The 13,794-nt window shown below is 31.2% G+C and overlaps 1 protein-coding gene across 2 annotated transcripts in view; it reads right to left on the bottom strand.

Annotated features, from left to right (window-relative positions):
* Nucleotides 1-211: 211 nt before the first annotated feature.
* LOC135127245 (transducin-like enhancer protein 4) overlaps nucleotides 212-13,794 on the bottom strand; it is a 243,895-nt gene continuing 230,312 nt past the window's right edge. For both annotated transcript variants that reach the window (XM_064053667.1, XM_064053668.1), the window contains exons 9-13: nucleotides 7,180-7,525; nucleotides 6,952-7,129; nucleotides 6,652-6,901; nucleotides 1,330-1,953; nucleotides 212-1,272 (exon numbers count right to left, since the gene is read on the bottom strand). In XM_064053667.1, coding sequence (XP_063909737.1) covers nucleotides 1,165-1,272; nucleotides 1,330-1,953; nucleotides 6,652-6,901; nucleotides 6,952-7,129; nucleotides 7,180-7,525 — 1,506 coding nt within the window. In that variant the 3' untranslated portion in view covers nucleotides 212-1,164. The remainder of the gene's footprint in view (nucleotides 1,273-1,329; nucleotides 1,954-6,651; nucleotides 6,902-6,951; nucleotides 7,130-7,179; nucleotides 7,526-13,794) is intronic.

Genomic DNA, 13,794 nt, shown 5'->3' with positions numbered 1-13,794 from the left:
CTAGTTTTTTATAAACCTATGCAACTCTCATCAAAAGCTTAAATTCACTGAATATTTTTTATTATATCAAAAATTAATCAGGTGCAGCAGAAATAAGTCCTTTAATGACAATTTCACTATTAAAATCTTTTCATTTTTTTTTATCTTGTCTTGTATTTCATGTCGGAAGTGTAGATGAACCGGCGCATGAATAAAAAATGAGACACAAACGTAAAATGCAAGTAACATAAGTTTTATTTTCAGTTGTATGATAAAATACATTCGTTTGGGCTATTGTTTGCTTGTGTTGAGGTATGAAGAGTTCATGTACTTGGTCTATTGTAAGTTTGTATAGTAAATGAACACAGCATGAATTGACGTGTACATAATAACACAACACGTTAACCTGAAGATGTTATCTTGTACACGCCACTGAACAACGTATTTGTTTAGAAGGTAAAGCATTACCTAGTCGTTTCGTATCTAGATATTAAAAATTAAGATCTGTATTAAACAATTGCAAGTTAAATATTAAAAAATAAAAAACAATAATATAAACTTCCGATTATCTACAAAATCTCTAACATAAATTTAGATGTATTAAACGCTATCTAAACGAACCGAAACACATTAATTTACACAAAGGTACTATAACTTTTGCACATGCAAAATTGGAGCAAATTTGTGTAGGCAACACTGAGATACTTTTTAAATTTTATTATCGATACTAGGATTAATTACAAATATATAGATAATATACATTTGTGTTCATGTTTCGTTTGCATTTTCAAGTCATGCTTCTTGCTACATATTAAATAACAAATAAAAACAATGTGCACAATGCTCTTAAGTGCTATTTACAATATGGTCATAACGGAATCGTTCACAAATTATAAAAAATTAAGTATTATGTCGACTTAACAACACTTCAATTTAACAAGGTAGCTGGAAATTATAGGGAATAATTATTTACATGTATCTTAAATTATAAGATGAAGCATGGTTTTTCTTAATTGTCATGGAGATCACTGAATCTAATATTAAAATCTAATATTTCACATCAGATCACTATCTTGCTGTGACAGTTCGCAGTTTTTATTACACGTAATTATCACAATTTTTCTTCAATTTAAACTACGGTCAGTGTCTTTCACTGAAATATAAACTATCCCGCCGGTACTTAGTTCAGTAGATAACTTCGTACACTGTCGCCTTCTTGTCGCCCGACCCCGTCACTATATACTTGTCGTCGGTGGAAATGTCACAACTCAACACACTTGAGGATTCCTTCGACTGAAAACAACAAAAACAATTTAATTTCTAGACATTCTAAAAAGTCCAGACACTCACCTGGAATATACTAGCCCCATACGGCGTTCTCCACGCATTCAGCAGATTATCCTTCCCCGTGGAAACGAACCACTTTCCGCAAGCGGCGAATCTCAAACTCAACACACAACTCTCGTGCAAATGCAACTGGTATTTGTCCGGTTTGGTGGCGTGCAGCACTTCCACATTCGAGTTCTCCATGCCGACGGCCAGCCACTCGCCCGTGGGGCAGTACCCCAGCGAGAAAATCTGCGAGCTGAAGTCGTGCTGCTGGAGCTGGCGGCCCTCCCGCAGGTCCCAGCTCCGGACGGTGTTGTCCAGACCGCCAGTCCAGAGCTTGGTGCCGTCGGCGGAGATGTCTATGCACGACGCGCCGTCGGTGTGGCCCTGGAACTGCCGCACTAGGGTCTGGTTGTGCAGGTCCCAGACGGCGATGTTGCCGTCCGAGCAGCAGCTGAAGCACACTTTGGAGTCGGGGCTGATGGCCAGGGCGTAGCAGGCGGGCGCGCTGGAGGTGAGCTCGGCCTTGATGCGCGGCGTCGGGCTGGCCAGGTCCCAGATGGAGAGGTTGCTGGCCTCGCCGCCCACGATGAGGGTCCGGCCGTCGGGGAGGAGCTTCACGGAACGGATGTAGTTGTCACGTTGCTGAGGAAGAAGATATTATTTGTTTTTGTATCTTACTTCAGGAGTGTAAGCTAAGAAATATTGTAATCGAGCCCATCGGGAGATTGCTACTTTCATGTTTTATCGACATTTTATGACTGCAGAGTACGAAAAAATAAGTCTCCCGTTTCAAGATAATAATCTGCGACATGATAAAACACTAACCAAAGTTTGTCTGTTCATCCCAACCAACACTGGAATGACGTCATTTCCAAATTTTATAATAGTAAATGTTATTTAAATGTTATACTTTATAATATATATAAAATTTTTGGTAGTTTTTTAACCTAAATTCTAAAACGCCGTTTCAAACTATGAAAAATTAATAAAATCTGATAGAACTTTTTCTAACATTTCCCGTTTTTTTTTTTTTTGTTTTTTTGAGCCAACTGTACATTGAGATTTTTGGGGAAAAGAATCAAAATTGTAGCTGAAGATTTTTCGATTTCTCAATTTTTCGACATTTCAGTGATTTTCAATGTTTAGATTAGATAATTTTCGATTTTTCGATATTTCAGTTCGGAGATTTTTCAGTATTTTATTGAATTTTATCGATTTTTCAGATTTTCGATTTCTCAATTTCTCAGTTAATTGTTTTTTTTTCATTTCCCAATTTCTCGATTTCTTGACTTCTCAATGTTTCGATTTCTTAATACATATCTCAATTTTTCGATATTTCAGTGTTGGGATTTTTCAATATTTTGATTCTGCCAATTTTTCGACTTTTCGATTTCACGATTTTTACTTTTTCAATTTTTTAACTTCTAGATTTTTTTGATCTCACAATTTCTCAATTTATCGAGATTTCGATGTTCCGATTTTTTTATTGTTCAAATTGAACAAAATCGAGAAATTCTTGGTTTTTTGACTTATCGATTTTGGTTTATTTCGATTTCTCAAGTTTTCGATATTTCAAGTTTTTGATTTTTCGATATTTCGATTTCTCGCAATTTCACTTCTCGGTTTTACATTTTTTTGTTTTCCAACTTTCTATGTTTCTATTTTTTAGTTTTCAATTTCTCGATTTTCCAATTTTTTAATTTTTCGTTTTATAGATGGTTTGATGTTTCGATTTCTCGATGTTTCAGTTCAGTTCTTGAATTTTTCGATTCTTCAATATTTCGATTTCTTAATTTTTGGCCATTTTTTCAATTTTTGCGAATTTTTAAATTTAAGGTTTTTGAATTTCTCGCTTCTTCTATTTTTTAATTTTTTGACTTCTAATTTTTAGATTTATGAATTTTAAAATTTTTCGATTGATCGATTTTTTGTAAAATCTTTCGTCATTTCAGTATGAGAATTTAAAATCCTCGAATTCAATTTTCCGATTTTTGGATTTTTGGATTTTTAATCTTAGATTTTTGAATTTTTCTATTTCTCAGTTTTTCCATTATCAATTTTTCGATTTCAAATTTTTTTGAATTCTCAATTTTTCCATTTATTGAGAATTCGATGTTTCTGTTTTTAGGTTGTTCAGTTTTTCGATTTCTCAAATTTTCAATTTATCGGTTTTTTTAATTTCTCTAATTTTAGATTCCTGGAGTTTTTAATAATTCAAATTTTCGATTTCTCAGTTTGCCGATTTTTCGACTTTTTGCTTTTTCAATATGTCGATTTCCAAATTTTTCGTTATTTCAGTCTTGGAATTTTGCAATTTCTCGATTTTGCACTTTTCAATTATTCATTTTTCAGATTGTTCAATTTTTGCAAATTTTAAATTTACGGTTTTTGGATTTCTTTATTCTTTTATTTTGTAATTTTTTGACTTATAATATTTAGATTTTTGAATGTTTTAATCTTTCCGTTTTTTAATGTTTCGGTTTCTCGATTTTTCAACATTTCAGTTTTGGAAAAATTTTCCATTTCTAAATTTTTCAATTTTTCCATTTCTTAATGTTTCGATTTCTCGATCTTTCGATTTTTCGACTTTTCGGATTTCGATTTTTCGGTTTTTGAATTTTTCTGTTTCTCAGTTTTTCGATTATTCAATTTTTCAATGTTCAAAATTTTTTGAATTCTTAATGTATCCATTTATGGAGAATTCCATGTTTCTGTTTTTAGACTGTTCAATTTCTCAATTTTCCAATTTACCGATTTTTTAAATTTTAAGTGTTGCCATTTATCAATTTTTAACTTTTCGGTTTTTCCATTTTGGTCTATTTTGATTTCTCAGTTTTTCGATTTTTCAATTTTTGCAATTTTTGAAATTTTAGATTTTAAATTTCTCGATTTCTCAATTTCTTCCACTTTTCGATTTTTCGACTTTTCAGTTTTTACATTTTCCAATTTTTCGATGTTTCGACTGTTCAAAATATCGATTTTCCAATTTTTCGTAATTTCAATTTATGGATTTTTCAATTTTTCCAATTTTTGATGTTATGATTGTTCGATCTTTCGTGTTTTCGGATTTAGATTTTTTTTTCTATTTTTCGATTTTTAAAATTTTTTGATTTCTCAATTTCTCGATTTATCAATTTTCGCAATTTTTTAATTTTCGATTTTCAATTTCTCGATTTCTAGACTTTTTTTCCACTTTTTGTCAATTTCTAAATTTTTTGATGTTTTGACTGTTCAAAATTTCGATTTCCCAATTTTTCGTAATTTCAATTTTGAAAAATTTTCAATGTATGGATTTTTCAATTTTTCCAATTTTTGATGTTATGATTGTTCGATCTTTCGTGTTTTCGGATTTAGATTTTTGTTTTTTTTTTCTATTTTTCGATTTTTAAAATTTTTTGATTTCTCAATTTCTCGATTTATCAATTTTCGCAATTTTTTTTAATTTTGGATTTTCAATTTCTCGATTTCTATACTTTTTTTCCACTTTTTGTCAATTTCTAAATTTTTTGATGTTTCGATTGTACGTTCTTTTGATTTTTCGATTTTTCAATTTTTCGATGTTTTGACTGTTCAAAATTTCGATTTCCCAATTTTTCGTAATTTCAATTTTGAAAAATTTTCAATGTATGTATTTTTCAATTTTTCCAATTTTTGATGTTATGATTGTTCGATCTTTCGTGTTTTCGGATTTAGATTTGTTTTTTTTTTCTATTTTTCGATATTTAAAATTTTTTGATTTCTCAATTTCTCGATTTATCAATTTTCGCAATTTTTTTAATTTTGGATTTTCAATTTCTCGATTTCTAGACTTTTTTCCACTTTTTGCCAATTTCTAAATTTTTTGATGTTTCGATTGTACGTTCTTTTGATTTTTCGATTTTCCAATTTTTCGATGTTTCGACTGTTCAATATTTCGATATCCCAATTTTTCGTCATTTCAGCTTCGGAATATTTCAATTTTGGCGATTTTTAAAATTTTCGATTTCTCGATTCTTCTATTTTTAAATTGTTCGACTTTTAATTTTTATATTTTTAAATTTTTCAAATAGTACTCGATTTTTCAGTTTTTCGAGTATTCAATTTTCCGATTTTTCGATTTTTAAATCTTAGATTTTGAAGTTTTTCAATTTTTCAATTTTTTCATGTTTTGTTTTGAATTTTCGGATTTCGATTTTTTGTTTTTTTTTCAATTCCTGGATTTTTAAAATTTTTTGATTTCTCTATTTTTCGATTTTTCAATTTTTAACTTTTCGGTTTTTCCATTTTGGCCTATTTCCACTCTTGAATAAAAATACGAAAATCGAAAAGCCGAAAATTGGAAAACCTGATATATGGAAAAACTGATAAACCCAAACATTGAAAAATTCAAAAACTGAAACATCCAGAAATTGATTAGTTAAAAATTGAAAAATTTAAAATTAAAAAAAAAAAAAAACGTTAAATCAAGAAATTGAACAATAAACAAATCTAAACATTGAAATTTCATAAACCGGGAAATTAAGGAATCAAAACATTTTAAAAACGAAGAAATTGACAAATCGACGTATCAAAAATTAAAAAAAAATGCAAAAATTGAAATATCGGTAAATCAAAAAATTAAAAAACCAAGAAATTGAAAAATTCTAAAACTGAAATGACGAAAAACGGGGAAATCGAAATATTGAAAAATCGAAAAATCGAGAAGAGAGAATATTCAATTTTTTATATATCGATTTTTTTTATTTTTGATTTTCCGATTTTTCAATTTTTCGATTATTTCAGATGACAAAATGTATGCAGTTACGAGCTCTGAGTATATTAGCCTTAGACCCACACATCGTAAAGGTTAGGTTTTGACGGATGCTCAGGAAAAGGTTCAAACTCAAGGTAAGAATAAGTTTTCTACTGAAATTCCTGGAACTGAACTCAAAGTAGCGAGACCTGAGTATTTTGGGTCCTCCAGAAATACTCAGGTGTGTCTAAATTGTCTCAGTTTTCGAAAAAGAGACGACCCGGATGAGTGTCCCTGTTTTGACAGTTACAATTTTACCGTAAGTAACGGGTTCTGGATCTTTTGGACCTCTCAGACACATTTGGGTTTCTCTAAACCGTCTCAGAGTCTGAAAGGTACAACAACTACTACATTTTATTGGCCTCCAGGGTTTCAGTTTTAATTTTTTAGTACAGGTACTCGAATTTTGTCGACCCACTAATGATTTCTTAAAAAAAAGGTTTCTGGAGCGCCACCTCTGTCGCATAAACCCTAGTTAACAAAGAAAAACTCGCCCAATACCCGAGCCTTGTTCAAATCCCGTCCGAAATCTAGGTCGTATGTGTTATGCATGTAGTTGTTTTACTAACCAAACAATCTAATTGGGATACAGGACTCTTGGACCCTGGCTGGCTGATGTCCCAAACTTTGACGCATCCCTTGCCACCCGTATAAACATATTTCGTGGGGTTTGATATTGTCACTGCACAAACCACTTCGCCATGACTTAGGGTGTTTATTTGCCTGGCGTGCCTGGGAATTCCCGGCCCTATGAGAGCGTCCGGCGGGAACGGGACCGGCTGCATCTGTCCGTCGGCACTAACGTGGAATGAGTAAGCGCTGAAACCTCCCAATTAGCTCCAACTCAAAAACTGCCACTGACTACTTACGGTTTACCACCTGGTATCCCCCCGAGCCCCGGTACCACGGGCGCCCTCATTTGCGAATGCGGATCGTAGCCCACTTGCAGAGGCGGCCTGGGGTAATTATTCAACGCAGGTGGGAGGTTGTTGTGCAGGCCACCATAGGCGCCGGCCGCCGCAGCTGCTTGCAGATCGTGAGGGGCCCCTAAGACAAGCCACTTAATTAAACTGATTCCGGACCGGGCTAATACCTACCATTGGACATCCCGGCCAGATACGGGGGATACTGTCCGAGAGCTGGGGGCTTGACCACGGGCTTGAGGCCGCTGGTTCCGGACGACGAGCCGGCGGCCGAGGTCGGGGTCACCGATTTGGAGATGGGGGTCGAGGGCTTGTCACCGTCGAGCTTCTTCGTCGAGGGGGTGGAGGCGTTGCTGGAGGTGCCGGAGCGGGGGCTGTGCGGGCCCGGGTGCTCCTTCTTGGGGACGAGTTTGTCGATACCGTTCTCACGGGGGGAAGTGGTACCGTTGGGGGGCGACACGGGGTCCTCAGAGGCGTCATCTACCACCAAGTCCTGGTCGCTTTTCTCGCCGTCGCTGTGCTGCAACCAAAATAGTGAGGTGTATAGACAATGTCAACAACTGAGAAAAAACGTCAGTCCTCCTCCTAAAGCTATATTTAGTTTTTTATAAGACAGAATAGCGCTTAAGGTTATTTTTGCATAAATTGGATCTTGTAAGATGGGAGTAGTGTGACGTTATTCTACTACTGACGTGTACGACGGCGAGGAAGACGCGTATTAATCGATGGATAATAGCTGAGCAAAGCATAAACCGATCGAAACACCACATTATCTCCGAGTTCTTGCTCCAACGGAATATTTAGTGACACATCATCTACATTTGTAACAATCTATAATTTAAATGTTGACGTTTCCTTTAGATTAAGTACGTCTAGTCTACCGTCAGGGTAATTATTTAATCAATTGATTGTAATTCTATGTTTCAACTTCTAGCTAATCAATGATTTGAATTGTGCTACTGTGAATACTATTTTGTGAATTCGAGACGCAAAGTCCACCGAAACGGGATGACCACACAATTCATCTAGTTTAATTAATTAAAAGTTGGCTAATTATCGACACAATTTGATGACGCCATTTCCAAATATTTTAATCGTAAATTTGTTTTCACCCTGTACATTAAGATTTTTGGAAAAAAATCAAATTGTATTTTGCAATTTTGCAAAATCGCAAAATCAAATCTGGTAATGTTTCAAAAAATCCGTCCATGTTTTTTCTTCGATTTTACAATTTTTCATAGCACCATTTTTCGTTTTCTTTAATTCTTCAATTTTTTCATTTTTCAATGTTTCAATTTCCCGGGATTACTATATCCGATTCTCAATTTTTACCCGGTTTTCGATTTTTCGGCCAATCAGGTTTTTAGTTTTAGAATTTTTCATCTTCTAGGTTTTTCAGATTTTTGAGTATTAAATTTTCCGATTGTCCTTTCTAATATTTTTTGAGTTATTGATTTTTAATTTTCACTTTCCCGATTTTTTAATTTTCATTTTTTCGACTTTATATCACAATTTTTCGTTTTTTCATTTCCTTTAATTCTTTAATGTTTCTTTCGATTTTATGTTCTTTTCATTTACTTAAGTCTGCAAATTTTCAGTCTTGGATTTTTCAATTCCTCCATTTTTCAATTTTTAATTTTCAATCCTTTCTCTTTAATTTTCAATATTGACAATTTTTCGTTTTTCGATTTTAAAGATTTTCAATTTTTAATCTTTGGATTTTTCAATACTGCAATTTCCCAATGTTTCGCCATTTCAGTTTTAGAATTTTTCAATTTCTCGATTTTTCAGATTTTTGATTATTCAATTTTCCGATTTTCCTTCATTTTTTTGAGTTATTGATTTTTATTTTTCATTTTCCCGATTTTTTAATTTTCATTTTCTCGATTTAATATCACAAATTTTCGCTTTTTTATTTCCTTAATTTTTTTAATGTTTCTTTCGAATTTATATTTTTTCGTTTATTCATTCAAGTCTTCAAATTTTCAGTTTTTGATTTTGGAATTCCTCGATTTTTCAATTTTAAATTTTCAATTATCCGATTTTCCTTTCTCTTTAATTTTCAATATTGACAATTTGTGGTTTTTTTGATTTTAAAGATTTTCAATTTTCAATCTTTGGATTTTTCAATACTGCGATTTCCCAATGTTTCGCTATTTCAGTTTTAGAATTTTTCAATTTCTCGATTTTTCAGATTTTTGATTATTCAATTTTCCGATTTTCCTTTCTTCATTTTTTTCAGTTTCTGATTTTTATTTTTCATTTTCCCGATTTTTTAATTTTCATTTTCTCGATTTTATATCACAAATTTTCGCTTTTTTATTTTCTTATTTTTTTTTATGTTTCTTTCGATTTTATATTTTTTCGTTTATTCATTCAAGTCTTCAAATTTTCAATCTTTAATTTTTCAGTTCCTCGACTTTTAAATTTTTAATTTTCAATTACCCGATTTTCCTTTTTCTTTAATTTTTAAAATTGACAATTTTTCGTTTTTTCGATTTTGAAGTTTTTCAGCTTTTAATTTTTTCAATTTTTAATCTTTCGATTTTATCAATTTTTCAAGTTTTTGATTTCCGGTTTTTAGATTTTTTAATTTTATACATTTTCGTTTTTTAATTTTTGACGTTTCAATTTTACAATTTTGCAATTTTTCCATTTTTTTTTTTATTCGAAAAGTTGAAAAATCGAAATTTTAAGAGAGTTTTAAAATCGAAAACTAAAAAATCTGAAAAAACAAAAAATAGTAAGAAAAAGTGGAAAATCGAAAAACTGCAAATGGAAGAACTGAAGAATTGAAACAGTGAAAAATTTTAAATTGAAAAACTTAAAAATTCAAAAGTTTTACAAATTTACATCGAAAAAAGAAAAATTACAAAATCTGAACAGTGAAAAACCAAAAAATTGAAAAAATTGAATTAAGAAAATAGAAAATCGAAAGGAAAAATCGCAAATCGAAATATTGAAAACTCCTCAAATTGCAAATCGAAAAATTATAACATTCAAAAGTTGGAAAATCGGAAAACTGAAAAATTTAAAAATGAAAACTCGAAGAGATACATATCGTAAAATTGAAGAAACAAAAAATTATAAAACCGAAACATTGGAAAATCTGAAAAGACACAAAAATTGCAGACCGAAAAATTGAAAACTTTAAAATTGAAAATTCAAGAAATTTGAAAGCGCAAAATCTAAAAATTGAAGAGACAAAAGGAAAAGAAGAATTATAAATTGAAAAACTGAAAAAACGAAAAGTTAAAAAACCAATTGAAAAACACAAAATTAGAAAATCGGAACATTGAAAAATCGAAAAATTCTAAAAACTCAAGAAATGAAAAGCCGAAAAATCTAAAAATTGAAACATCCAAAAATTGGAAAATCGGAAAACTGAAAAATTTAAATATGAAAACTCCAGGACGTGCATATCGTAAATTTGAGAAAATAAAAAAAATGAAAAATAGAAAAAATGCAGATAAAAAAATTGAAGAAACCAAAAATTGAAAAAAACAAAAAAGTTTAAAATCGGAACATTGAAAAATCGAAAAATTGTAAAAATAAAGACAAAAATCGAAAGCAAAATTTCGATTTGAAAATTTGAAGAAATGAAAAGTGAAAAAATCGGGAAATAGAAAAATAAAAAAACGAAAAATTGAAGAAACGAAAAATTTAAAAAAACTGCAATTGAAAAAACACAAAATTATAAAAGTATAAAATCGGAACATTCAGAAATCGAAACATTTTAAAAATAAAGAAAATAAAAAAATGAAATGAAAAAGGGCAAATCGTAAAAATTGTAGAAATGAGAAGCCAAAAAGTTTAAAAAGTGAAAAAATAACTGAAAACTCATGAAATTGCAAATTGAAAAATTGCAAAATAGAAAAATTGAAACATCCAAACGTTGGAAAATCGGAAAACTGGACAGTTAAAAATGAAAAATAGAAACATTTCAGACAGAAAAATTGAAGAAACGCAAATTTGAAAAATCGAAAAATTGTAAAAATAAAGGCAATAAAAAACCCAAAAACGAAAATTCAATCGAAAATTTGAAGAAATGAAAAATTTAAGAATCGAAAAATCGAGAAATTAAAAATGAATACTTAAGAAATTTTAAATCAAAAATCGCAAAATCTAAAAATTGAAGAGATAAAAAAATGGAAAATTGTAAATCGTAAAATTGAAGAAATCGAAAATTAAAGAATCGAAAAATAGAAAAATATCAAAGGCTCGGAAATTTTAAGTCGCAAAATGAAGAAACACAAAAAATGATGAATTGAAAAATTTGAAAAACGAAAAGTTAAAGAAATCAATAATTGAAAAAAACACAAAATTATAAAATCGTAAATTTGAGGAAACAAAAAAAAAATGGAAAATAGAAAAAATGCAGATCGAAAAATTGTAAAAATAAAGACAATAAAAAACCGAAAGCAAAATTTCGAATCGAAAATTTGAAGAAATGAAAAGTTAAAGAATAGGGAAATTGAAAAATTAAAAATTGAAAACTTCAAAAATTTTAAATAAAAAAACGGCAAAATCTAAAAATTCAATTGACAAAAAAATGAAAAATTCAAAGCAAAAATTCAATTGAAAATTTGAAGAAATCGAAAAATCGAAAAATTGAATACTCTAGAAATTTAAACCGAAAAATCCCAAAATCTAAAAATTGAAGAGGCAAAGAAATGAAAAATTGTAAATCGAAAAATTGAAGAAAAGATAAATTGAAGAAACGAAAAATAAAAAAATTGAAATTGAAAAAATACAAAAATATAAAATCGGAACACTGAAAAATCGTAAAATTGTAAACATAATGGCAACGGAAAACACTAAACCAAAACTTGCAAATCGAAAATTTGAAGAAATCGAAAATTAAAGAATCGAAAAACACAAAAATAAAAATTTAAAAATTCAAAAGTCAAAAATTTAAAAATTGAACAAAAAAAACACGAAAAATTGAAGAATTCAAGTCAAAAAAGCTGCGGGAGTGCTATTTGCGCCACTGGTTTTTACTTTATGGAGGTTATCAAAAAACAAAAATCGCAAAAAAAGTTTTACAACTCTTCAAAGACGCGAGATTTATTAACCTTCGCCCAATTTTTTGTTTCGAAACCCAGACAGACCCAGTCCGTGTTGTTCCACCGTCCACTTCAGCGCTCGTTTTCTAAATTAGTCTCGAACCGTCGGCCGCCGACCAGATCGGTTTTAAGCATGTTTATCGCTGCGAAAGGATGTTGAGCACGGATTGGTATTCGCTAAAGCTTGTTAGACGACTTCCAAGAATTCCGCACTTTTGTCCGATACAGCAGGATTAAAAAGTTAAATGGTACTAGTTGAATTTATAACGGTGGCATGATATCAAGATATCAAACAGACACCGTAATGGCCCATTATATGGTAAATAGATCGTACTTGTCGCAAAATGTTAAGTAGCCTACGCGCTGTGCAGACGTCTGAAGGTGCAGTCTAGTGGACGGTTTTATCGCGAGATCGTAAATCACCGAGACTTGTCCTGTGTCCTACATGAATTAGAGGAAGGGTGCTTGGCCGGCGCGAGCTCCGCTCGCTCCGATCTAATCGCTGCGCTCATTAACCGAACTCCTTTAATTGGAAACAAGGATGACTACTGTGAAAGTCGCCGCTGGAACCCGGCTCGCATTCCTTGGTTATTACCGAGAATACTTTTTCGAAATTGATTTGTAAAGCTAATGAGGAATTGTCATGGCAATTACAGTGTTCTGCCAATTGTACACCACCCGTATAATGATTTCCTCGGGTAATTGTCGGCTAATTCTAGAAGTACGGATTGCGTCCGCTTTTAATTACCAATCTGATTCAGTAATTGAAGAAAAATTAATTACCCGAGATATGTGCCTACTTACTATTCATTTCAATTTCATTTCTGTCGATTCAAATTAAAATCATAAAACACGAGATTTATTTGTCTGATTGCACCTATTGTATTGTTAAGTGGTATCTTACAGTGTTTATAACTTCATAAACAATTTGTTCTGTAATAAATCAATTGTGGCCTGAATTAAAGTTGAATGAGTGGGATTGAGAATTAAGGCTGAAATTAGTTCGAAAATTAACAGGTTTTTGGTTTAATGAAAATGTTAACAGCGCAAAAAAATTATAAAATCAGTTTTTAGCTCGAAATAACAGAAAGGCACTTATTGAAATTTACATTTTTCAAATGTAACATAATTAAAATTTAATTTACATTATGCGCGCAGCCTCGTAAAACTGCTTCCCCCATATTTACCTTACAAACACAAGACGGATAAAACTCGTTATTTCAGTTAGTTGGATATTGTTGGAGGAATTAAGATTACTTTTTATGTGGCGTTCGTTTTATTGTAGATCCACCAACACGGCCAAATCTACATCCTAGAATTTTTTACAAATTTTTTAGCAACATTTTGAAAAAGAAAATTTAACTGAAGAGATTTTCTTACAGATTTCAACCTCCAGAAGTTGGTTTCAGACTCATTTCTCGATAACTGCTATAGTTTTTCCAGGATCGTTTAAAGTATTGCAATTTTTTGAGTTTTAAAAACAAATTATTTTCAGATCGAATATTTTTTAATCTCCCACGATATGATTTTGACCACAATGAAACCTATATCCCAGAATCTTTCCGGATTTTTTGGCAACCTTTTCAAAAATCAAAATAAAAAATTATGAATGTTTCGACTAATTTTCGGCTTTAATTGAAGACATTTTCTTATAGGTTTCAATTTCCAGAAGTTGGATAGCTCCTATTGTTTTCCCAGGGTCCTTTGAAATATTGCAATTTTT

This window comes from Zophobas morio, unplaced genomic scaffold, assembly GCF_036711695.1.
Source record: "Zophobas morio isolate AGI-343-1 ecotype UQ-CSIRO unplaced genomic scaffold, CSIRO_AGI_Zmor_V1 ptg000011l, whole genome shotgun sequence".
NCBI lineage: Eukaryota > Metazoa > Arthropoda > Insecta > Coleoptera > Tenebrionidae > Zophobas > Zophobas morio.
Note: the sequence above shows the minus strand (reverse complement) of the source record. Positions and strands in the feature narration are given on the sequence as shown.